The 25,003-nt window shown below is 38.7% G+C and overlaps 2 protein-coding genes across 3 annotated transcripts; both read right to left on the bottom strand.

Moving 5' to 3' along the window:
* Positions 1–2,363: 2,363 nt before the first annotated feature.
* Positions 2,364–5,141, bottom strand: klhl34 (kelch-like family member 34). The gene has a single exon (XM_085362046.1). It carries the CDS (start codon positions 4,660–4,662, stop codon positions 2,878–2,880), a length of 1,785 nt encoding a protein of 594 aa, XP_085218172.1. The 5' UTR covers positions 4,663–5,141; the 3' UTR covers positions 2,364–2,877.
* Positions 5,142–7,801: 2,660 nt separating this feature from the next.
* On the bottom strand, positions 7,802–23,675 carry smpx (small muscle protein X-linked). Of its 2 annotated transcripts, none has more exons than XM_085362044.1 (5): positions 23,629–23,675; positions 18,990–19,049; positions 14,686–14,772; positions 13,639–13,782; positions 7,802–8,604 (listed from the first exon to the last, which is right to left on the bottom strand). In XM_085362044.1, exons 2-4 carry the CDS (start codon positions 19,023–19,025, stop codon positions 13,642–13,644), a joined length of 264 nt encoding a protein of 87 aa, XP_085218170.1. In that variant the 5' UTR covers positions 19,026–19,049; positions 23,629–23,675; the 3' UTR covers positions 7,802–8,604; positions 13,639–13,641. The 2 variants fall into 2 exon arrangements, with proteins under 2 accessions (XP_085218170.1, XP_085218171.1); XM_085362045.1 differs by lacking the exon at positions 23,629–23,675 and adding an exon at positions 22,161–22,298.
* Positions 23,676–25,003: the final 1,328 nt, after the last annotated feature.

The following is a 25,003-nucleotide window of genomic DNA, read 5'->3' as shown; positions in this document are numbered from 1 at the left end:
CAATTTCACAAGTCATTAGCCAATGAGCATACCCTGATTTATTCTTCTTTTTGATTGTTACAAAATGGACCCAATGAGTTATGCAGTAGGTGACTGAGTACATAAACAGGTATAAGAAGCCAGGTCAATGCCTGGCTTCGTATGAAATCTTTAGGACAGAAAACTTTTTCACAACTACAAAAGTTGATCCCTAGTGGTCATTAAAAAGAATTATGAACTTAGCTGTACTTTGTAGTAGTTTGGAAGTAAAACCCCACCCCAACCAGTCATGGCAGATGGCCGCCCCTCCCTGAGTCTGGTTCTGCCAGAGGTTTCTTTCTGTTAAAAGGGAGTTTTTCCTTCCCACTGTCGCCAAAGTGCTTGCTCATAGGGAGCCATATGATTGTTGGGTTTCTCCGTATGTATTATTGTAGGGTCTCCCTTACAATATAAAGCACCTTGAGGCGACTGTTGTTGTGATTTGGCGCTGTATAAAAAAAATTGATTGAATTGAACTTAAACATCCTCTTTGAGAGAGTTTTTTTATTTATGCTGTAAAACCATGCCACCTGGAGAACATGTGAGTTTCATTATTCAACCTGTGTTCATTCAAATTAATCAAATTTTACAGCTAAATCATTTTACAAATTGTAAAAATAATATTAACTTAAAGTTTACAGATCAAGGCTATTGGTAAGCCAGCAGCACTGGGGAATAAAGCAAAGAAATCTATCCACAAATTGTTACATTTTAATTTTTAATTCTGTATTTTAAATTCTCTGTTTTCCACTCTGGCTTTTGGCTTTGGAATCCAATAAGTGGTGGGGAAACTCAGGACTATATATATATATATATATATATATATATATATATATATATATATATATATATATCCCCATGCTAGGCATTGCTATTGAGGTTGAGTTAAAGTAAAATGATAAGCCAGGTGATAGATGTTGGGTGCGATGTACTCTTTAGTTAACAGAAGATTAAAACTTAACTAAGATTAACTGCTTTTAACTTTTAAACACAATTTTCATATTCATATTCATTCACTCAGAGAGCCACTGTAGAAGGCAAAAAGAGCTCTGGTTTGAGAAGTTTAACATAGCCAAGTTCAACAGAGCCAAGGTTTCTTAGTGTTAGCTCACATAAAAGGGCCATTTGATATTTGACTGCACAAAATTGACCAGCTATTCCAATCAGAGACAATATGATAAGGATCTATAAAGAACATAGATTATATACAGTAAAACACAACATTGCTCCTGCTGTAAATAAGATTAGTGAGTCTAACGCTACAGAAATTGTTAATTATATGATTTGATCCCCACAAGTGGCCAGTAATATATTGGTGTTACTGCTCAGTTTGCCCTCGGTGTTGCTGTTTGTTTCTAAACTGACAGACACATATTAGAGCTCTGAAACTTTACACTTCATACACTTAAACATTAGAGGTTACTCAGTGTGCTCCCCGCCAGTCACTTTGGTTAATAAAAAACCCCCTCTAAATATCAGATTTGTTTTTAAAGGTTATGTTAAAGTTTCTGTTAAACTAATATAAGCTTAGTTTTACTGGCACTAGCTTCATATTTAACACAAACACAAATGCATGCACGTGTGGGCGCAGGTGCACACGCACACAGATATTTATTGGTCTTCTCATATATCTTTCTGGAAAATCTACAAGTGTTGAACTAAGCAGCAGTAAACAATAATTTATCATAAAAGCTGGGATAGGGACATCAGCTAGCATTGCTATGGCTAACCAGCATTAGCCTTTTGTTTGTCATAAAAAAATAGGGGTTTATGAAGATTATACGCTCACTTGCGACTTTTTCAAGTGTTCAAATGTTATGTTATTGCAATACCTAATCAGTCAATTATAGCATCATGGACCTGAACCCAACAGATATGCAGCAACTGTATGACGCTATCATGTCAATATAGACCAAAATCTCTGAGGAATGTTTCCAACACCTTGTTGAATCTATGCATGAAGAATAACGTTATGAAGGCAAAAGGAATCCAAACCCAGTATTAGAAAGGTGTTTCTAAAAAAGTCTTTGGTGAGTGTATCCGTTCAGACATTACAAATAATTCTTACAAAATAGTAGTTGCTAGGTTTCTTAAAGAATGAAACCAGAGAAAAGCCTTTATCCACCTATTACACAAAATATTTAAAACCTTTAGGGTTTCTATTAAGGAAAAAGATATGAGCTTTGTTTGGGATTTTTATATAACTCTAGATCAGAAATATTTGGATTATCTTGAAGAAGGTTAGCCTAGCCTAGCCTAACATAAATACTGGAAACAGAAAAAACAGCTAGCTTAAAATGAATTAAATGAAACCTTAGGCTACATCTTTAATCAATGTAGACATAAAAGTGTTAAAAATTATATACTGTGTTTGGCTGTGTGCCTTATGCTAAGCTAACCAAACTGCTTTGTTGCTGTACACCTTCATGTGTCAAATGCAAATAAGTGTAGACAACACGCCTTAGGCTAGCTGTTAGTAGGAGAAAACTAGTTGTTTGATATTTTTCCCTAGACCAGAAAGACCAGAAATAATATTAAAAAATAAAAGTATTACAACTGAGGAAGTTGTTAAGGGCTGCGTGGTAGTAAACATTTCATGTCCCCCAACCTAGTTTCCCGCACAGGCCCCAAAGACTATTGCTCAACTATGAGCAATATCCTTATTTCTGTGTTTTAGTACCCAAAACCTAGAGTTTGAACAGCCTGGGGAAAATGGGGGTAAAATGTACTACATTGTGGTTGATTTTAAAGCATCTGCTCAGCATTTTGATACCATATTACACCCACTCAAAGTGAAATTCTCACTTTAGGAACTGGCTCTCAGCACTTGTAAAATACATTTCTCACTTTTTGTGCTCTTTAGTCTGGCAGAGGCAGCAGCGTACACTCAGTCCCAGTGAGAGGTCTGGGAAGCTGGCAGATCTCTCTCCAGCAATCTTTCTTTGTATCATACTCCAGCACACTCTTCACAACCACCTCCTGCCCGTTACTCCACCTTCTCCCTCCGAAAACCAGAAGATTCCCAGATGACATGGATACCATGCCGTAGTTGAAGGAGCCAGTGAGAAGCGGCTTGAGTCGCATCCAGTGATCTGACTGTGGATGGTATCGTTCAATATCACAGAAGGGTTCGTACATCCCCAGCAGTGCATAGATGTAGCCATGAGCAGTTGCCAAGCGATGACTGAACCTGGCGATGGACATGGATGCCCTCTTTTCCCAGACTCTGCCTTTAAGATCCCAGAAGAAGACCTCTCTGCTGCTCTCCCTGCTTTCATCCTGAGTGTAACTATAGTTACCCGGAACACCACCTGACACATAGATGCTGTTGTCAAGCACAGCAGAGGCGTGGCCGTAAAGTGTCTGAGGCATTGGTGGCCCTTTCCTCCATGCTCCTGTGGCTATATCATAAAACTCCACAGAAGCTACAGAGGCATGTGTGTTGGTGTCTGGTCGTGTGTGTCGTCCGCCCAAAGCATAAATAACATCCTCTACCACGCAGCAAGTGAACTGTGCCCTCCTGTCCAGCATGGACTCCACCTGCTCCCAGCAACTAAAGCGAGGATCGTACCGCCACACCTGATTGGATGTTGCTACAGTAACAAGCCTTTTCTCATCTTCATCTCCCTCTTTCACTTCATCTCCTCCAATCACAAAGAGGAAACCTCCCACTGAGCACACGCAGGGATTTCTCAGTCTCAGCGGAAGAACACAAGTCAAAGATGAAAACCTCTTCCTCTTTGGATCGAACGCCATCACCTGCTTTTCTGGCCAATCAGTGCTGGACCCGCCACCCACAAGAAGCACGCAATTGGGTGATGCTCTAAGCGTTGTCTGCCGGCTCTGCCTGATGGGCTGAGTTGAACCGAGCCTGTGGTACTCGGATGCTCGTGTCAGCTGGCTCCTTATTAAAGGTGTGGCCATGGCTCTGTGGGCATGGCTGATATTTGTGAGGTCAGACGGGGGGACCAATCCAAAGCGCAAACGACTCAACAAAAGATTTGATTTCAGGAGTGGGAGGGGCCCGTTATCATCCAGCCAATCCAGAACCAGCTTTATGAGCTCCACCTCCTTAACACTAGGTATCTCATCAGCATCCAGAACCGCCAACAGTGATTCGATATTCAACGTCAGGAGCTCGTCCCTGCTTTCTTGTATCAAGCTTCCCATCTCCATGGCAATGGTTTGATTGGCAGCCTCAAGTGCATTTGAGAGGGCGTGGCGCTCAGCCAGGTTAGCATAGTCACAGCAGTTCTTGGCATTTAAACCATCAGTCATGTAACGCTCGCATATCGCCACAGCTGTTTCCACCTGCAAGTACCTGCCTGTTTCCAGGACAACAGGAAGTGTGGAGGGTGAGATGCTGAGCCAACCTGAATACAGGAAGTCCAGAATGGCATCTAAGCCCTCTGGTGTTAGCGCAGGGAGGCTAATGGAGCCTGCTAATCTCTCTGCAGTAGTCTCTCCAAACAGGGCCCAAAAATAGTCACTGGAGCTGGCTAGAAGGGCGCGATGACAGGGAAAAGATATGCCGCCAGCCTGTAAGACAACATCACACATCTTCCTCTGTGAGCGAAGGCGCTGGAAGCCAGAGAGAAGTCCGGTTCTGTGGGAAGAACTGTAGAGGACAGAGTAGCTATCCATCCAAAAGACGGCAGACAAGAGAGTGGAAATGATGGAAGGAAGATAAGGAAACTTTTGAAAAAAGTGAAAGCAAGTTAAAGGAAAAAGATTTGTCAGGAAGGAGCCAGGAAGCAACGGTGAAGAAACATTAAACACAGCAAGCACAGGAAAAGCTGAAGAGTGAAGTCAAAAAAAGAGGTTGCTGACAAGCCGGCACCAAAAAAGTGTAAAAAGAATTGGATATTAGTCGGAGAGCAAGAAGCAGGAAATGAGAGGCGCAGGAAAGAGTGTGTCTCCTTTGGCAAGCTTTCTCCATCTGTGTGTTTGTCCTTCTCTGCCTTCAGCAGCGAGCATGTGACACCATGATGCGGAGGTTAATAATGGCCCCCTGCAAACACAGACAATGCTACAGCCCGCCCCCTTTTTGGCACTTTAACATGAACCATCCCAAAGCCCTCATGTCTCTTGCCCTGATACCCCGGCTCTGTTGGTTTTGAGTTTGTCTGCTGCCCTTTTCTCCGTTTCCAAGAGGGAGTATCACCCATGAATCATACACACCAACCAACCAGCGAGCATGGAGATGCATGGATAAACACCCTGACCCCACACCCAAAGAGACCGAGAGGGAGCCTGGCAGGGCTTTAGTGTCTAACCCAGTGGATGAACTCATTGGTAAATACAGCTGGGACCAAGATTCCAGGGCATGCCACCAATCTGCACTCTCATGGTGACAGGAATAGTAGCACAGACACAACTCGGCAGATGCGGCGCGAGGTAGATATCAAACCTGCGGAAGTTTTGCCAGGCTGTCAAAGATTTGTCAAGTGTCAGAAGTACTTCATGGCTTTTGGTATTAGAGTTATCCGTGCCCTTTTGGGAGGCATTTAACCTTTTTATGACCTGCAGTCTGTCAGTATCACACAGATGGATGTCATGATATTATTTTTATGCAGAGATAGGAGGCGATGGTGAGCGTAAAGAATAGAGAGATAATGAAGCATCAGGCTACAAGTTAACTAATGTGTTTACTGTCATCTCATTAATGCTGAGCTATACTCCGCGGTGCCACTCTTTGTCTAATACACAAACAAATGCACATCAGTATGCAAACAGCACGTTATTGAACACTTTACAAGATCTTGCAGGGTACGTTTTGCTCTGAGTTATGATTGCTGTCTCTGAATAGATGCTGGCTCACGCTCTGAGGTGAGTGTGTATTTGTCCGCGTTGGTGTGTTTGTTTTATGGAAGGGTTACACCAGTTTAAAATTCAGCACACGGGCTACTCACAAAGAGAAAAAAAAACAGACTCACACCTTTTTTTCCTTTTTTTTTTTTGAAGCTACAAAGTATTTTTAATCTTTCCCACATAGTGTCAGATTCTCCCATATGGTGGTTAAATCTACACCACTGTTTCTGAATATTCCACCGTGACCCGATGGAAGCTAAACTTAGCTACAGCTGCTGTGTGTGTGTATTTATCTGTCTTCAGTAGGGCACAGTGATGTCAGGATGGATATGTGGTGAAATGCAGTGGTATGTGGCCCATTCAAACTGTAGGATTTGAAGGTTTAGGTCATGATTAAAGTGAGTCTGCATTGTCGTGCTCCTGAGTTCTACCTAAACCCCCTAAAAATTCCTATTACATATGCACATAATTCAAAAATAATTACAGCTGGAGATACCAGAGTTCATTCCCCCCCTTCAGGCACTGCAAGTAATGTGAAAACAACACTCCAGGCTACATTTTCCATCACAGTAAATGGGAAGTTTTAATTTGGTTTTGTCAGAGTTTCAGGTTGAGCAGACTATTTCTTTTTAAAATCAGTGTCACACTCTGTTTACTGCCAATCTCCTGACACCCACATGAAAAGACCAGAAGTCTCAGCCAGGATATAATCCATTTTAAATATGTCACCCTGAAAACTACTGTCATGTCCTGTCGGTGTGCTTAGGCAGTCTTTGTTAGCGAATATACCCAAGCTGTCAACTCCACCAGGAAGATGATATTTTCTTCTAAAGGACAAAGTCACAAGACTAATGTCAAGTGCTAAGGTGACATACGCACATGAACAAAGCAAATCAGCAGTTACAAAGTGAACATACAAAAGAAACATTTCAAAATAGGATAACAAAGGTCATCAGGATTACGAGGTTATTAATGGTTAACCAATAAAAACCAGCAAGTCAAAAAAAATATTTCTTTTTTTCTGGAACTGTGGTTCTCTGTGCTCTGTGCTTCTTTTGGGGTCCCCCTTTCTGTGATTGGTTCCCTTTGGTCTCGCGCTTCCTTCATCCCCTGCTACGCCTCCATAACCTATTATGTTGATCAATTGTTCTCTTAATTCTTCAAACTTGGTTCAACCTATCATGTTCGGGACTCTCTAATCAAAAGGATTAGCCTAATTATTATTTATGTGTGTAAGCGTGTTTTTGCATTTACCCCTCTGTACTATAAGCCATTCCTATAAGCTTTTGACCTCCACATGACTGAGTAGAAACTCCTATGAGCACGATTGCAATGTGTTTATAAACAATCATTTATACATATATAATCTTCAATGTTATTCACTTGGGTAAACAGCACTTTTGACACCCTTTTAAGAAGCTCTCTTCTTCTCTTATCTGATCACAAACAAGTGCAAAGTTTCCAAGCAAACTGTCTTAACGTCCTGTTATCTGTCTCTGCAAGCATTTTGTTTTTACATTGACCTTTTACTACACTCTGTCACCTTTCACTTATTCTACTAAAAAAAATCAAAGAGAAAACAAAACAAGGATTTTCAATCAATTAAGTTTGAGCATAAAAGCAATTACTTATGAGTAAGTTTTATCATAGCTAAATTATCAAACACCCAGAAAGTCCTAACATGATCATAAAGCCCCTTATTTCAACTTAAACCCCAAATCCCCCCTTCCTGACACACTTTATGTGTCACTAGCAAACACGTTAAAATGATCTGGTGGTTTGTCTATGCACTTAAAACACCTCATAAAAGTGTCATAATTTTTTTATTTCATCACAGTAACATTAAATTTATATCCATAAAACTTTAGTTGTGTATGATACATGGTTGCGCCTCAACATTTTAACAGTAACATTACAGTTATACTCTCAAAATCTATATTAGGACATGACATATTGGCCTAAACCCGCTAAAATTACCCTTTTCTTCATTTATCCAGCTGTAGGTCTTTAGAAATCTCATTTCTTATTACACAGTTGGTTAACATTACAAACAAACCAAACAATACTGTAGCGTCGGCATCTATCAGTAATATTAAGACACTTGCACTCCTGTTGTCTTTTGCTATAACAGATGGAGGCATAAGTGATAAACCGAGTTTGGACAGGATTTTTAGAACCTTTTTGATTTATTGCAGTGTTTTTTCAAGACATTTTGGGAAACATCACAATAAACAACAAACGTATGATTATTTCCCCCAAAAGCAGTACAGCTGACCTTAAACCCCACATACAACATTAACAAAGGAAACATTTATTATTGTATCAATATAAAGTATCAATATAAATCAGTGGTGAACAGCTGAAGTGTCGCCACAGAGTTTATTTGTTGCTGAGATGGATTCCTCGAATTTATATTCATTGTCAATAAAATGTCCTTTTTAACCATCTACTTAACAGAAAAGCAGATAATATGCTAAACAGTATGTTGTAATTGTAACACAAGTCACTCACTTCTAAAAGTCCAGGTAAATGGTATATTATCTGAAGCAAGACTGTCAAGAATATTTGAAATTGTTGTATAAATTATGATTTAATTGGAAAGATAAATAAATATTTCTGTTAAACTACTGATTGGAGGAGAGTTTATAAAAACTGAGGCATTAGTATCTCCAAACATGTTGGGATTGGGGTTGTATTTTGCCATTCTTCAGAGTCAGTGGGCAAGTCTGTGTCTATGAAGATTATCTGCTTTCCTCTCCGCCTGGCTGGAGAATCCTGGAAGAAAACAGGCAGATAAAGGCATGGTGAGCGATTTTCTTTGGCTGCTATCAGCCGTCTCAGAGCTGCCGACCTCTGACAGACTGTCTGTGACGTTCTAGACGATGAAGAGAAGGCCAGTTTACTACTGGTAGCTGAAATATAGAAACATTCTCATGCGCAATTAGCGATGCTGACCCTTCAAAAAGCCTGCCTCATATTCTTGAAGTAATAAACAAGAAATCCATTTTTCCAAGTTTTGCTTTGATTTTTTGTCTTCGGCTAATGTTGGTCAGAGATTTGCTTCTCAGCTCTTGGCCAAAAGTACTTGGACAGCCATACTTTTCTCTACTTCACATCTGGGGTTCTGTTTTGTAAATTGAGGCCCATTCGCTCCTGTAAAGGAAATTCATAATGCTGCTGTAAACAATGATAATTTAGTTAATAAAGTGATCCAACTCTGTGCCAGCAGTTTTGGGAAATTTCCGGCCTGTTTCAGCAAGGCAGTTTCCCCAGGCATGAAGCCAGATTCATAAATAAAAGCGTTTGCCAGTTTTGAGTGGAACTTCGTGTCCACAGTCCTGTCCAATGCTTTTTGCACAGAGCAAATCCCTGCAGGCAGCTTCCAAAATCTTGTGGAAAACCTTTCGCCAAAGAACCTAGGCAGTTTTAGCAGCAGATTAATATCCACAACTCTGGGAAAAAATGGTAAACAAACACAGATGGGTTTGACTTTCAGGTGAACACTGGAATGAAAATTGCTAGAGGTGCTGTATCTGTGTCTCCATAGTGTGTTCTTTATAAACTGCATAAAGAACTGATAAACAATAATAACAATAATCATGATAACAGATGTATGAGGATAGTGTTTATATAGTTTATGTAGATGCAAGCTAATAAATATCTATGAACTTCTATTATGAAACCAGTTTAAATTTACATTCTTTTTCTTTTTCCCTTGTGCAGAATACTAAACAGCTAGTACGTGGCTGCTGTTGTTGTTGCTGTTTGGAATAATTTTCCATGTTAAAACTTAAACCAGCTTCTGCTTTTGTTATTCCATCTCTTCTCTCCCTCATTTAGAACACCTACACAGCACACCCACGTGGCTTGGGCTCGGCACAGCAGCCGCAGTGCTTGGATATTGTGGTTTCTGTGTCCCGCTGGGAAAGTTGCAGCACAGACTGCCACTCAGCGCTCACACTCATTTTCTAAAACACACACACACCCATAAAGTATAAATATAGCATCTGACTCAACCTGTCCAGCCCCCACACACACAGAGGCATCAACACACACGATGCTTGACCCAAAAGGCTGAGCGGCCCACACTGACTCCATGTGGTGAACTGCAACTACTGCAAGTAATTATTGCGTATCCTCACCAGCACCATACAAATAGCACACATTTACAGAGATATGAGTAGACCAATTTGAGTATCCGGTTAGGGTACGATGTAAAAGATATACAATAGCACCATTTGTTCTCTTACCATGCATCAAAGAGACATACTTTAGCTAATATCAGTGTGTGCAAAGTTGAGGTAAAAAAGTAAAAATAAAAATAAAGCAGCGCTAAATATTTATTAAAAGACACTATATCACAGACTGTAATTGTTGCAAGATGCCAGTGTGACTTTTTAACTCTACATATCTTTGCTCTAGACAAAGATGTGTTTGATATTCTTACAGGTGTCTCTCGTGGTCATTCATGAACTCTTCAAACAGTTTGGAGACATTGTCAACTCTGCACATAACCCTTCTTATATAGTGGTTATATAGTGAGGATTCTCATATTAAACACGGTCAGAGTTTCAAGTAGTAAGGGTCAGCATGAGTCCAAGTAAGCTCAGGCTTCAAACTGCTCTAAACAGTTGGCCTCCAGCTGTTTTTTTTTCTGCTCTTGGCCCTTTGTGATGTTAGTGAGAGTGGATCTCCCTAATATGGTTACCTCAGGCACATAGCTCCCATCCACCTGCTCCAACTGTGAAAGTTTGTTCACTGCTTATCCATTCTTTAATTAGCCGCAGTGACCGACAGCTGGCTACACTAGGAGGAGGTTAAAAAAGCGGGGATTAAACCCTAGAAACCTGAACTGCTTCAAGGAGAAGTATTTTGTTTAAAAACAAATCTCAGAATGCAGCTCAACTTTCAGCTAGGCTAATGCTAAAAGATGAAGATCTATAAAAAGCTATGTAGACAAGTGAATAGCTGAAGGTGTAATTAGCTTTATGTCGCTGAAATGATGTGTTGTATTAATATTCAGGCTGAATGGCTTGTGACCACTGTTTCATGGAAGACAAATAGCGTATTTAAATTTAACTAAGCAACTCTTGTAAGCTGATTTTAATATGGTAAAAGTGACCATGAGCACTTGGCAACTGCAGAAAAGCATTATGTATTACGTAACTCTGTATCCAGTGTTTTCAGGCCAGTCAGCATTTCAGAAAATTTCCCTCACCTATTAAAAGGGACGCTGTTTTATAGAGCTTGTGATTAAAAGACTAAATCCACTGTTTTATACCACAATTACAAGGTAATGAGCATAATATTTACCAAATGGAAAAAATCTCCTATCATCTTCATTTTTGTGGATGTTTGCGTTTTTCACTCTCATCTTCTGGGTCAGATTCTCAGAAGCTGCTGATTCAAGACTGCTTAATTATGTTTTCTAGGAGGTTTACAGTTTGTTTTATGACTCTACAAGAAGTAACTTTTGTTTGCAGAAACAAAGGCAGCCAAGTGCTGACTTCAAGGAAAGGTGGCATTAAAGGAAGAGGACAGTGGATTAACTGAGGAGTTGCACCAAGACAGATGTAAACCTACTCTGGTAGAGTCCAAGAATAAAAGTACAGAGCTAGAAATGAGGTCAAGTTTACCCTAACTTGCAAAACCACACTCAGTAACACTTTCAGATAGCCTCAATAAAACTGAATATTAAAACCCCAATGAATGTAGGATTTACTGCAAGACTTAGTTTTACCTAGATGTACCAAACAAAACAGTCTACTTCTATTAGATCTAATTCCGAAAGGATTGTACAAAGAAATCTTACCAATAATTGATGCATTCAAGGTAGCTGTAATGAAACCACTACTGTAAAAAGCCTTTACTTGACCCAGCTGTCTTTGTTAATTATCTCCAACCTTCCTTATTTCAAAAATTCTTAAATTGCAGTCCTGTGAGACCTCAGTGCAGCATTTGATATAGTATCACTGACCACAGTATTTTACTACCGAGATTAGGATATGTTAAAGGAAATGTACTGTCTTCACACACGAAAGGGAATTTTGGAGTTCCACAGGGTCCTGTGCTGGGTCCAGTATCATTTATCAAACATGCTTCCCTTAGGCAATATTTTACAAGGCTGTTTTCTTGCATTATTTAAGATTTAGGACCTTGCATAATCTAATCAGAAACAATTTGTCTCAGAGTGATACTGAAAAGCTAGTTCACAAATTAATTTGTAGATTGTTTTAAAATTTACCTGAAAAGACATTTGTTAATCCAAAACACTATAAGGAGAGTACTGACAAGGACACGTATATTTCTCCTACATTAGCTTATCTTCATTAAATTACAGTCAAATTTAAAATCATTATCCTTACATACAAAATCTTCAATGATCCCATCATATCTTAAACACCTCCTAGTACCATATTATCCTAACAGAGCACTTTACAGGCTTGCTTATAGTTTTAAAAGTAGAATGGGAGGCAGAGCCTTCAGCTTCCAGGACTCTCTTCTAAGGGAATCAGTTCCTAGTTTGGATTTGGGAGACAGACATCCTCTCTACTTCTAAAAATAGACCAAAAACTTTACTTTTGATAAAGCTTATTGTTAGGGCTGGATCTGAGCCACTACTGCTGCTGTGGGACTTTGTGTGGTGGACTGAGCACTTCTCTCACGTTATTTCACTCCCCACATGTTTACATACCGCTGCAGTGTGTCAGAGTTTTGTCTTCTCTCTCTCTCTCAGCTTGTGTTTTCTCCTGTCTGCCTTTGCTTTTTTCTTTCCCCTCAGTCAACAACCAGTCACAGCAGATGACTGAGCCCGTTTGTATTGCAGGTTTCTTCCTGTTAAAAGGGAGTTTTTCCTTCACAGCTTCACAAAGTGCTTACTCGTAGGATTTTATGTTGGGTTTTCTCCAGAAATTTGTATAGTCTCTTCCTCCTATACAAAATGCATTGAGGTGACAGTTGTTGCAATTTAGTGTTATATAAATAAACTTGAATTAAATGAAAAAATCTGAATTGGACAGGAATTGTAGACATGTCTCACATGTTAACTGTGGAGGACTTTAACCTTAGTATTCTTCACTTTTTCTCAGTAACATCAAACACAGTATGCTTCTCTGTCTTTATATGTACACTTTTGTACATACATGTACACGTTTGTCACGTTAGCAAATGATTGACTTTTTTCTTGCACTCAAACTGGATTTGCATCCTCCACAAAGTATTTGCAGTATTTGTGCTTCCTTTCAGTAGTTTGGTTGCGATTTGCATCTTTTAGTCTGGACTTTATAAACCCAGCCTATCTACATCACGCATCACACAAAAGACCTGCTTTAAATATCAAATATTAAAATAAGCAGCTGTTACATAGTATCGATGGAAACTTTAGTGCTGTCAGGAAAGGGTTCTGATAAGTACGCATATTACCAGGTAAGGGACAAGTAGAAATTGTATAAATGGCCCCTATTTTGAATTTAAGCTCCTTATAACTCAATGCACAACCATACTTGCAAGCGTGATTGAAATCAAACTTTTTACTGTTTTTAGGTACTGTGTACCTACTCAAAAACTAAAGCTACAATACTATTGGTACTGCATTTTATTTAAAATATAGTTTTAGTGTTTTTCTTCCTGGTTTTGGAATTTTTCCTTTTAAAGATTACATTAAAAATTTAACTTTATGGAAGTTTAGAGATTAACTTGCACATCCTATATAATATTTTTAGAAAATAATTTTCCTTTTTATAGTGTATTGATGAAGTTTTATTTTCTTTGGAATCTTGCAAAAATGAAGGGAACTACAATCAAACCTACATGTTACTCCTTGGTGACCCATCGTAGTTCACTCTTGGCGTTTTGTATCTCTGAAAGGTTAACAGCAGGCCCAGGTAGCTTCACTGCTCCTGGCAATTTCTTCTCCTCTGGTGACTGGGCTGCAGCGCTTGGAGGTGAAGGATCCTGATTTAAAAAAATAAATTGTGTGTGAGGTGATGGCAGCATTGCTTTTACCTATATTTAAAGAGAAACTTCATCATCTTATAAAGGGACAGATTGCAATGGAAGCTGCTGCTTAAGATGCCTATTCATAACAATGTGAGCTTTTAGGAAAGGCCTTAAAGAGACAGCAGCAAAAACTACCTGTGTCCGCTAGAGTATAAACTGAAGAGCCTCATAGAAGGCCAATATAAGATAAGTAAAATAAGAATAAAAAGGTGTAGCTAGAAAGTAGCTTTCTAGTTCCTTTTTAATGTCAATTAAATGCAGTTCTCAGGAAATTAATTTTGTAGTTTTTTGTTATATCTTATATTATACTATATTGTGTTATAAAGTGATCACAAAATAAAATCTGCTTAGAATAAGTAAACAAAGTTAAGGAAATGTTTCTTTTATTGCCATGCCACACACTACAGCATTTATAGCCCAAGTTAATTTGCAAAGCTATTCCCTAGATTGGCCTTTTAAATATGTAAAACTCAGCAACACATACACAGTAGTTAGTAAGAAATGCTAATTGTACAATAAAAGCTTACATTAGAAGCACAAAAGTGGAATAGAGCCAAACTAGGAAATGTCTGAGTTTATTTTTTTAGTTTTCAAGACGATATTAGCATACATTTGTATCCATATTCAGCTCATTTGGGTCAGGAAAATTCAAGTTGTAAATATATGCAGATCCCTGAGGTGGTCATGCGTATGTTGAATTTACAATTTAAATGTGACCACATTGTGGGGGGGGGAAAGCATCAGCTCCACAAGCTGGCACAAGCTGTGTCTGTCTTGCCCACTGGCATTAAGGTGTGGGTAGAGTGGGGATGAGGAAAATGCAGACCAGTGGACTGGGTGTGAAATGTGTTATCTCACCTCTTCTGTTTCTACTGTGTCCTCTCTTCTCTTGACAGGATGTCCCGCCCCTGGACGCAGAGCTCCCATCGGGATGTTCAAATTAGCCTGAATGACAGCAAAAACAGCCAATGAGACCCTTTCAACACTTGATACTCAACTGTCTGCGGTGTGTGTGTGTGTGTGTGTGTGTGTGTGTGTGTGTGTGTGTGTGTGTGTGTGTGTGAGAGACATGCTTAAACATAGACAGACAGACAGACACACACACACACACACACACACACACACACACACACACACACACACACACACACACAAACATACACACACACACAGATAAGAACGATCTACCTGCTAACTCGATGTTCTACTGCTGCCTGCCCCAACGTCCAACCACCTGGATTTGATGTGTTTTGTATTTGTACTGTAATGTATTGTATATAAGCTCACATTGTACAGCTGTACAGAGTGGGAGTGTGATGTGTGTTAACGATGTCTGTGGATGTTGTTCTATGAAAGAGTTATATATTTTACAGACGTTAAGGTTTTGAGATTGGTGAGGGAAGGTAAATCGCCTCATTCGCAGCATGTTTGCTGATATGTTTGTATCACTGTAACGTTGCTTTGGCTGGAATCGTTTGTTGTCTTTATGCTTGGCGTGCCGTCAGCATTCATGTCCTTGCACACCACTGGCACAACCCAAAGATTAAAGGAATATTTCACCCCAGAATGAAAATTCAGTCATTGCGCTTCAAAATCCATTTTCAAGAAAACAAAACCACATGCTGTAATTCAATCTGAGCCTCCCATGCATAGGAAGAAAATGTTTATTGCAGCTCAGGCTTTTATTTTTCCACCAGCCATTAAAAGATCATGAACTTTGAGAGCAAACCAGTAGATTTACCTGATTTATTTGGATACGAAAATGCCCAGTTGATCCCCATAAACCATCTCAGTTTCAGTTTATCTTTGTAGTTATGTAGTTTTGTTTATGTATTTGACAACAATAATTTTAAATGTCCACTAGTATCAGCTTTTCCCCCCTGACTTCCTGTGACAGTAAACTTAACAGCTTTAGACATTTGGGCAAAGCAGACCAAGCATACATATCTCAGTAACCTGATTTTCTCTCAAATTTTTAAAGAAAAACAACAAAACTATTAAAACTATTAATGATTCAAGTAAGTTACTCCCAGTAATTTGACGAAAGAAAGTAATACAACATGAAGTGACATAAAGTCAGCCAACTAGACTGAGCTCCTACATAACATGGGGACTGAAATTTTAAGGCATTTGCCACATTTGGCCAGCTGGAAAATCATTATAGAAACTCACGTTTAACTTTTACGATTAATGAATTGAGGTTTAGATAAACATGAATTAAATATTTATCTGATTGCAAAGTTAAGTATACAGAGTTCTAAGTTTAGAAAACATGTGATTTGGCATGTTCTCTTTTGTTCAATACCTCTTCAGTACAGCACAGAAACACATGCAAGATATAATATAACACTTAAACAGCTGATTAAGAGGTTAAGTCTGTGTTTTAACCTCATATGTTTCCCTGTGCATGTACAAGTCTTTCATTCATTCCTCATAAAGTTTAGATCCAAGATATTTTCTACTCATCATTTTAATAATTCTAATAGTCTTAGCAATAACCAGGCAAGAAAACACTGGTAAATTCCACATTTTGTAGGGGCACAGCTGTTGCATAAAGTAGAGTGTATGTGTGAACTTTCGCCAAACAGCTTATGCAACACACGTCAGACCATTTTTATCTAAATAACAGCACCAACGCTCCAAACCTCTACTTATTTATCACCATTAACCTTGTTGCTAACCACATCCACATATACAGTATGTGAAGTAGAAGTGTGAGAGAAGCTGTCTGAGACGATACCCTATAAAGTCAACACTAGCTGTGAGTCTGGGAAGAGGCTGAGACTGAACTACAGTATACCTCCGCATTTTGATTGATTCTGTTAATGTTTTTTGAAGGTGAACTAATCCTTTAAGCTTGCCTGCTGACTAGCTGTTGTTATAACTTTATGTGAACATGAAAGGAAAGCCTAGATAAGAAGAAAGACCTCAGTATCTGACAGGTAAATGGAAGAAAAACAGACTCACAGACTAATCCTGTTGAGAGAAAAACAAACAAACATACAAATAAGCTCAATAGCCAGACTTCTTGTTACTTCCACATTGTAGTACCATTATGTCTGTATTATATAGGAATATGTTAAACTGAATTACCAAGCCGAGTTTAAGACTTGAACTACAGATTTGATTTAATTTACTTGACTGTCAACTGTTTTCAAAAGCTTAACAACTGAATTCCCCCAGACAGCCTCTGGTTTCCATTTCTTGCGTATGTGTTTTTAAAGTTGCTTTCTTAGTCAAACTGTTGCTGCTCTCTGAAGCAGCTGTAAACAGAGCCTGTTGTGAAAACCTGCTTTTACTGATGCTCAGCTGACTTAGTACTTTACCCCTATAATATTCTCGCATTTATGCTGGCCTTTCTGATTCCACATCATCTTCTTCCTTTTACATGGTTGCTAATGCTCCTGAATCTCTGGCAACCCGTGAGGTTGAAATATTAGGGCAACATGGAAAACGAAGGTGCCAAAGCCACTTGAGGGTGGCTTCAAAGGTGATTCATTCCCTCATAGAGTTACATGTTTAACATGGTCAACTTTAGAGCACTAATAAACATTTGCACCCTGGTATAGAAAACTCCTGTAGTGTTTTGGGTCTTTCGAGCTAATTCATCCATTCATAAGAGCTGTACAGAGTTTTTTTATTTGTTTGTTTCTTTTTTCAAGTAATTCTAATATTACAGGTATAGGTAGCATGCCAGTCATAGATAGGCAACCAGATGCTTTCTGCAAGACTGATCTCCATTAATTTAAGTCATGACAAGGACCTGTCCACTTTATTAGTGTTGTCGGTGCCTTCAAAGCATTTTAATTTAATAATGTGGTCCACTGTGTGCGGTACAACAAATCTGTTTGGTGAGTGAAATCTTAGTACTTATTAGTCTTTTATTTAACAATAATTAGCAGGTAAGTATGTCTGTGTACAGCTTATGAGGGAAGTTTGCTTTTGAGGCATTTTGTAATATAGATATCTAACAAATATTATGGTTTGCTATGTGGTTTATCTATTAATGGCCAATTACAAAAATGTCTTTGTCCCACTTTTTGTTAAGTTAAATTCTAGTGCTATATTTGTATTTTACTTGTATGCACCAATACAGTCTATGGTTGCAGCTTGAAGGGTGCAAATGTTTCTCTGTAACCATGTCTACCAAGGCATTTGTCATTATCACGCTTCTTCTGTAACAATGCAAAATTTCCCTATGGGTTCATTTTAAATGTCTTTATTCAAAAAAACACAGAACATGTTTAATTTACAACCTTTTATCCTTATTTGCAAACTGATTTTGACTACATTGACTTTGTATAACCATCATCTTTACATGACTATCGTCCATGCATGTGTTGGCTCTTCCCAAGATCTTTGTTCCTTGACATTGAATTGGCAACAGGTTGCAAATAGACATCCTGAAAGTTCTAGACTTGTCTTACAGACTAAGAGGAGGCTAAGGACAAAAGTTGAATTAAAAAAAAAAAACCTAAATGCAGAAAATCATCATCTGATGGAATATTAAAGGGTATTTAGGCAATAATTAATAAATGGAAAACAATAGCTGTCTGCAACCACCTTTTGAAAATGTTTGAAGCTAAAGCAATTAAAAGATTTGTTATTGATGAGCTAAAACGTGCAAAGCTGCTGACACTGAAGTATAAAGAGGTTTTTATCATCCAAACATTTATAATGTGAAATCGCATTGCTTTTTTTCTTTGTGATAAAGTGATGATGGACTCTTTGGTGGAAACTGAACTGTGAACCTCATGGTTGTACTGTTAATAAAAAAAGAAACTCTGTTCTGATGCCTATCCCATGGTTAGACGTGAAAATGAGCACAATGAGAAGTGAGCTGATGGAGGAAACACACAGAAAGCCACCAACACAAAGAAACTGCTCTGCATATGTTCGCCTTGCTAAAACCCTGCACTAACAACGCCTTGATAATGTATATGCACAGTTTAAACTCAGCATTTGCCTTCGTGAATAAATACTTTAATGTGGAAACCTGAATTTGTCTTTATTGAGGAGCAGGAAGAGTTACTGTGCATTTCAGTTGTCTTCTATTCTGCCTTTACTTTTGTAAAGTTAATATCATGCAGGAGGTAACACACAACCTTTTGAAGACACATCCACCTTACTGTGCATACAGATGGAAAAAAACAAACTTTTACCTGAAGGGCCTTAACGTTGGTCGAAGGTTTGGACATAATCCCCCTGGTGAGTCCGCTGACCTGCAGGAAGCATAGATCACAGACATTCAGGTGTGTTGGATCTTTGTTCTGTGTACTTGTGAGCGTGTGTATGCATGTTGGGGGCACTGGTACTCAGTTCCTGTGGTTTTCACGGCCTGGGATACCATTTCAGTTGCTTAGCGACTCTTGGGGAGTTAAGCAGGCAGAGGAACTGTTCTCTGAATCATTCATGAGAGGGAGACAGAGTGACTGCCAGTATAAAAGTACCTCAATTTCACTTTTGGGATGACTTTTGGATTGATGTAAAGGTAAAATAGAAAAAAAAGGCAAAATAGAAAAATTTCTACTACTACTGTCAAATTTCTTCTTGGATTCTGTAGTTTGGTAATGTAACACGGTACACAGCAGTGTGAATGATAAACGTCACTTTTGTACAGTTTTTATTGCTATAAAGTTGTAGCTGAAGAGGGAAACTCTTCAAAATTCCAGTGTGCTGCTTCACCACCTTTACTGCTATGAACTTTTTTCAGCCAAATGTATTTATATCACAACACGAGCAGAACCTACGACAGAAACAGCTGTTTTACCGGGGCGAGCAAGGCACGTATTGGTTATTTAGTGCAATCTAAAAATAGACATCAATTAAAGTGTAGGAAATTGAAAGCAATCTTGCTCCTTTCATCTCAAACAATGTTGTGTGTTATAAGCTTATCTTATTGTGTGTTTCCACTATCTTTTCAATTACTGCCATGTGTGGACATAGCTGTCACTGCGTCTTTAGTGGCTGGATTAACTCTAACTCATTCTTACAGTCAAGAAAGCTGCACCCCACTTACAAACCAAAAATTCCCATTGGTGCCACCAAATTGTTTGCGAAGTGGTAAAGCCAATGTGTGACCCACTTGACACTGCGACATAGACTGTAATATAGAGTGGTAAGTTTAGGTAAGAGTAGTGAGTAATATAAAAAACTAACCAGCACCTACCAGTTTTAATATAAAATTCTTTATTAATATAAAAATTGAAATAAAAATCGCTTTTATATAAATGAATAAAAATATGGAAATATGAAATTGTACACATGGAGTAATTTCAAATTGAATCTTTATTACTGCAACCCATACAGTACCGTCCTGGCCCATTAGGGGCTGACATTTTTGGAATCTCTGCTCTAGGACATGGACATCTTCATGGACATGTCCATGTCCTGTTAACAAGGATTAACCAAAAGAAAATGCTAAAAACAATGTATGTCTATATCCTAATCAGTTAAACTGAAATTAAGACAAATCAAAAAGTCTAAAAGGAAGAAAATAGCCTGAATGTAGTTAACACTAGCAGTGGGTTTTTATCCCATGTAGGTCAGAGTCTATATGCTTGTACTGAACGAGGTTATGCTCCTGTCTAGTAGTTAGGGCCGCTTTGGAGTAAATGGATGCATATCTATCAGCAGCATAGACAGTTGCAAGTAGTGATGGTCTGACTGTGTAACCTTCCACTACAATAGTGCTGTACTTTGATGTCATTACTTATTCACAAACCAGTATTATTTGTTCACTAATAATTGGTTCACTAATATCTCACGTCCTCCAAAGTTGACTGACTCCTATAAGAAAAAACAGAGAAGTCACTAAAGCCTGTTTAGATGGGGTGAAACTGAGCACTCTGGTAATCTAGGAAGTGAAGCGTACTAGCGCATGTTTAATGTTGTATAAGGGAGTATGTTAACCCAGATGATGGTTTTCCAAACCAAATATGGTTGAGATTAGAAGTAAGCTAAACCAAAATTTCTTAACCCAACCAAACAGCAATTAAAAATAAAACTTTAGTCTCCTTGTCAAAGGTCAAAAATCTGTCTTTGTTTCCTCCACCTAACAATCATTCGTTCTTGAAGTAGAAACACGTCTGTGTGTCTTTTAAGGATCACTTACATGGGTCTTTTCAAATGGAACAAAAGTGTCTCTCACCACTTTGCAGTTATTTTTTACTTGCTCCCCTCCTTTTAACTATAAATAAACTACAAATCCACTCCAAGCAACAAGTGGTTAACTATCATTAAAGTTTCCACGGCCTATTTATCTTATCTCCTAGTAGCTACGAGGGCCAGATGTCGACTGGTTTCTCCAATGTCCTTGGTACAACAAAACGAAAGAAGGAAAAAGCTTTTCTGCCCTTGTGAGTAAAAACATGGACCCCGCTGAAATACACAGTACACACATTTCCACTACGTGATGATATTAATGTTGGCTGCCCGTAGCAGCCGCCTCAGTGACGCCACACTGCAGAGTCTGAAAAGCCCTTTCACTTTGCACACTCATGTCTGTCATGCAACGAGGCAAAGAGGCACAGGTGAATATATTATTTATGCTTTCAGGTTTTTTAAACCAGATGCAACACAGTGGTATGCCAGTTTATTTCATGAAACCTGTGAAAAAGTCTGTATGCCTGCATGTTTTTGCTTGAACATCAATAAAACTTTAAAGAGGTGCAGCTGTGCATATAGGTTTGTCTCACTTTGATTACAGATATGAAACACAAGAACAGTTTCAAACTCATGTGTGAAATACCAACATAAATAATGCATAAAACAATTCATTCTAACTTTAAATAAAATTCTTTCCTTTCTTGCCAAGAGTGTAACAGAAAGATCAAAGCCGCTCCTAAATCTGTACGCTTAATATTTAATAGGAGATGATTGGCTTAGCATAAAGTCTGATTCTGCAAAGTGAAAACATTTTGAGGTTTCATGGACTTTAGACTTTCATGGCTGGAAACCTAAGAATTTCCAGTGATTGCTAAGGTAGGCTGACCTTGGGACACTGACACTGTATCTTGCATCCCATTCAAATCCTTCAAATCCTCCTCTTTCTCCAAATAATGAATCACATAAGGTCATTTTATTTCCCAAGTTGCTGGCTGTTGATTTATTAAGAATAAATGCAGTACATCAATTGCTGAATAACCAAACTCAATAAAGAATTTGGCTTAAATTTTTCCCTGCCATACTCTGAGTTCTCCTTAGAAACTTACATAATAATCCTTTTAAAAGCCACAGAAAGCTGAATGACTTTGACAGTAATGCCATCAATTGTCATGCCAATAAAAACACAGCACATAGACATAACATTATGTAAAGGAGACTGAACTTACCAGTCGATGAAACAACTCTTTCTTCTGATGCTTGCTTTTTTACACCCACTGCTCTTGTTTATTTAACTCCTCATGCACTATTTGCCTGTCTTCTCTCCATCTCTTTCTCTTCCTTTCTTTTCTCTCCTTCTCCCTCTCCCTCTTTCACGCTCACTAACTCTCTCTCTCTTTGCCTTGTAAGTGGTAGGAGGATTCCTCTCATATCTGGGATTTGTTCTCACTATAAATAGACGAGTGATACACAGAAGGGACCTGCTTTCTATCTATGCTCACATGGACACACACAGCGACGGACCAAAACACAGTCAAACAGACGCACTGAGCACTGGAAACAGCTTAATTTGCATAGATTTTAAAGGGTTCTTTTTTTAAAACTACATTTACAAGATTAGTCAGGAGCAACAAAACACATTTAACTCCAAGACCATAGTGACTTTAACACTTTTTACATGTATTAATTCATAATCCACACTCATTTTAAAACTCTTCAAATAAGATCCAAAAGTTTTTAAAATTTTTAAATGCAGACCACTGAAATGCAGCACCGTCTGCATATATGATGTTTACATATTTTTAAGCTACAGTGAGATCTTTGTAAACTTAAAAAAGATGATTTTTCTCGTACCTGACTGGGCCAAACACCATTTAAAAATCTGATGCTTTAACCATGAACCAATCAAACACAATGTTGCCAGCTTCTGTTATGGCTGCTTTTATGATATTTGCTGATGCAAACATTTACTTAAGTTATATTTACAGGGAAATAATGCGAAATAGATTCAGGGCATTTCAGCATGAACCAGAAGCTCTCATATATTGTAATGTTCTGATTGACAAAAAATAAGGGACTCACGTTAGGATCAAACTTAATTTTTAAAAATTACGATCCAGCTTGTCTGCCAATGTAATTCAATCTCATTCAGCAATATTTATGATGACTTGATCCCTAATTTCAAATTGCTTTTAAGGTTTTAAACAATTGCAGAAAAATGCTCCAGTTAAGAATGAACCATGAAACTGTCTGCTAGATTATCGGATGTTCATTCATTCATAATGAGAAGTGAGGTCACTGATTTAAGCATTTCGATTTTTTTTAATCTACTCATGTAGCAAAATGTTCCAAAGAGTAAAATAATTTCACTGCAGCTTCATTCAGAAAATAAAACATTTTACTCATGAAACTCAAATCTATCTGTTTATATGGCATTCAGAGATGAGATGCATGGTAATTTTTAGCTCTTCATCAAACCCTGACACTTGAGTCCCGAAAACACCCTTTCCTAATCTCAGTGACTAAAATGGGACTGGCCTATTTCTACCCCGACGCACACAAACACACAGAAAGAAGCAGTCATGCTGGTATATCTGCGTTTATACACTGATGTACAACCAGAAGCCCAGAGGAGACCTGTGATCCCACAGAGTTAAAGGTGCGCATGTGGCTATGAATGAGTGTGTGCTTTCTTACCTCCTGGTGTGCGTAGCTGCTCTGCCTTGCCTGTGCGCTCTCTGAGGTCCTCTTCGGCTACCTGACCTGTTTCCGCTTGTCCTGATTGGCTTGCGAGACAGAAAACTCCTCCCAGAGTGGAACCCGACCCAGCATCAGAGAAGTAAAATGAGTTTCAGCCTCTGTGCGTCTGTGTGTGTGTTTGTCTTTATTACATTGTGGGGACAAGGACCTGTTAGCACAGTCATGGGGTGGGAACCAGAATAAGTATGGGGACCAAAGAAAATAACTTTTATATTTAATCAAATTTTTTAATTACAAAATACCTGACAAGTTCCCAGAATGCGGTTTCTAGTCTGGTCTAATTTTTCAGTGCTTTACAACCAGCAGAAAAGTTAGATCCCACGATGCATGTTTTGGACAGGTGGCCCTATAATGTAACAAAGACAAGGATAGGTGTGTGTGTGTGTGTGTGTGTGTGTGTGTGTGTGTGTGTGTGTGTGTGTGTGTGTGTACTTCTGTATGTTTGAAGTCATTATGACACATTCAACCTACCTTTCTCTCTGGATGTGTTCTTCAAATGAGGCTGTTCACATTTATTGCAGCAAAGCACAGCGATCGTCAGGCTTGTTACACTGACCTGTTGTGTCCCTGGGTAGTAAAATGAAGAGGCTCAAACTGAAAGCTTGTTATATATTTCAAACTATGCAAATGCAACCCACACACACAGGTCTCAACTGTTGGGAAGGACCGTCCTGGTCTATTATAGATAAACACTTTCATCACTGAATGTGTTTATTGTGTTGTTGCAGAGATCGGGTTGGTGGAGCCCAGAGGAGGGAAAATCCAAGGCATAACATTTCTCGACATGATCTGATTAATTGCAAATTGGCTGTATAAAGTACAAAGATCAAACATGACTGAATCTTGTGGTGCAGGAGAAAGTCAAAGAACTTTTTATGGATATGTAACGATGAGGTTTTTGTCAAGTTGTTTTTTCTGCCTTGATAGAGCAGTCTGTAAAAAGTTCTACAGTATTGTGAAAAAGAAAGTAGACCTAAAGGATTTAAAAGCTTGCAGAGAATTTTGGCCCACTAGTTTTTACAGTGTTGTTTCAGTTGATTGGGGTTTGTTGGGATTTGTTTATGCACAACTCTCTTAATAGTCACCACAGCATTTCATTCGGGTTGTATTCTGAACTTTGACTGAGCCACTGGAACACCTCGATTCTTTTCTTTCTCAGCCATTCTGTTATAGGTTTGCTGCTATGCTTCGGGACTGTTGAACTGTTGCATGAACCAGTTTCAGCCAAGCTGTGCCAGCAGTACTGCTACAGCTTGGCACATTTGAGTCTAGAATACATTAATTTTCGATTCAGTTGGTACAAGATGCCCAG

The sequence above is a fragment of the Diplotaxodon limnothrissa genome, linkage group LG9, assembly GCF_057381915.1.
Source record: "Diplotaxodon limnothrissa isolate DT_005_m linkage group LG9, D_limnothrissa_male_GT1.1, whole genome shotgun sequence".
Lineage (NCBI taxonomy): Eukaryota > Metazoa > Chordata > Actinopteri > Cichliformes > Cichlidae > Diplotaxodon > Diplotaxodon limnothrissa.
This window is presented reverse-complemented; position numbering and strand designations above follow the sequence as displayed.

What these genes read in the sequence shown, in the direction of transcription:
- klhl34 (XM_085362046.1), bottom strand. Translation starts at nt 4,662, where the DNA reads ATGGATAGCTACTCTGTCCTCTACAGTTCTTCCCACAGAACCGGACTT.
- smpx (XM_085362044.1), bottom strand. Translation starts at nt 19,025, where the DNA reads ATGTCCAAACCTTCGACCAACGTTAAGGCCCTTCAG. An exon ending in CCAACGTTAAGGCCCTTCAG is followed by an intron (nt 14,773 to 18,989) that starts GTAAAAGTTTGT and finishes GCTGTCATTCAG; the next exon opens with GCTAATTTGAACATCCCGAT. An exon ending in ACACAGTAGAAACAGAAGAG is followed by an intron (nt 13,783 to 14,685) that starts GTGAGATAACAC and finishes TTTTTAAATCAG; the next exon opens with GATCCTTCACCTCCAAGCGC.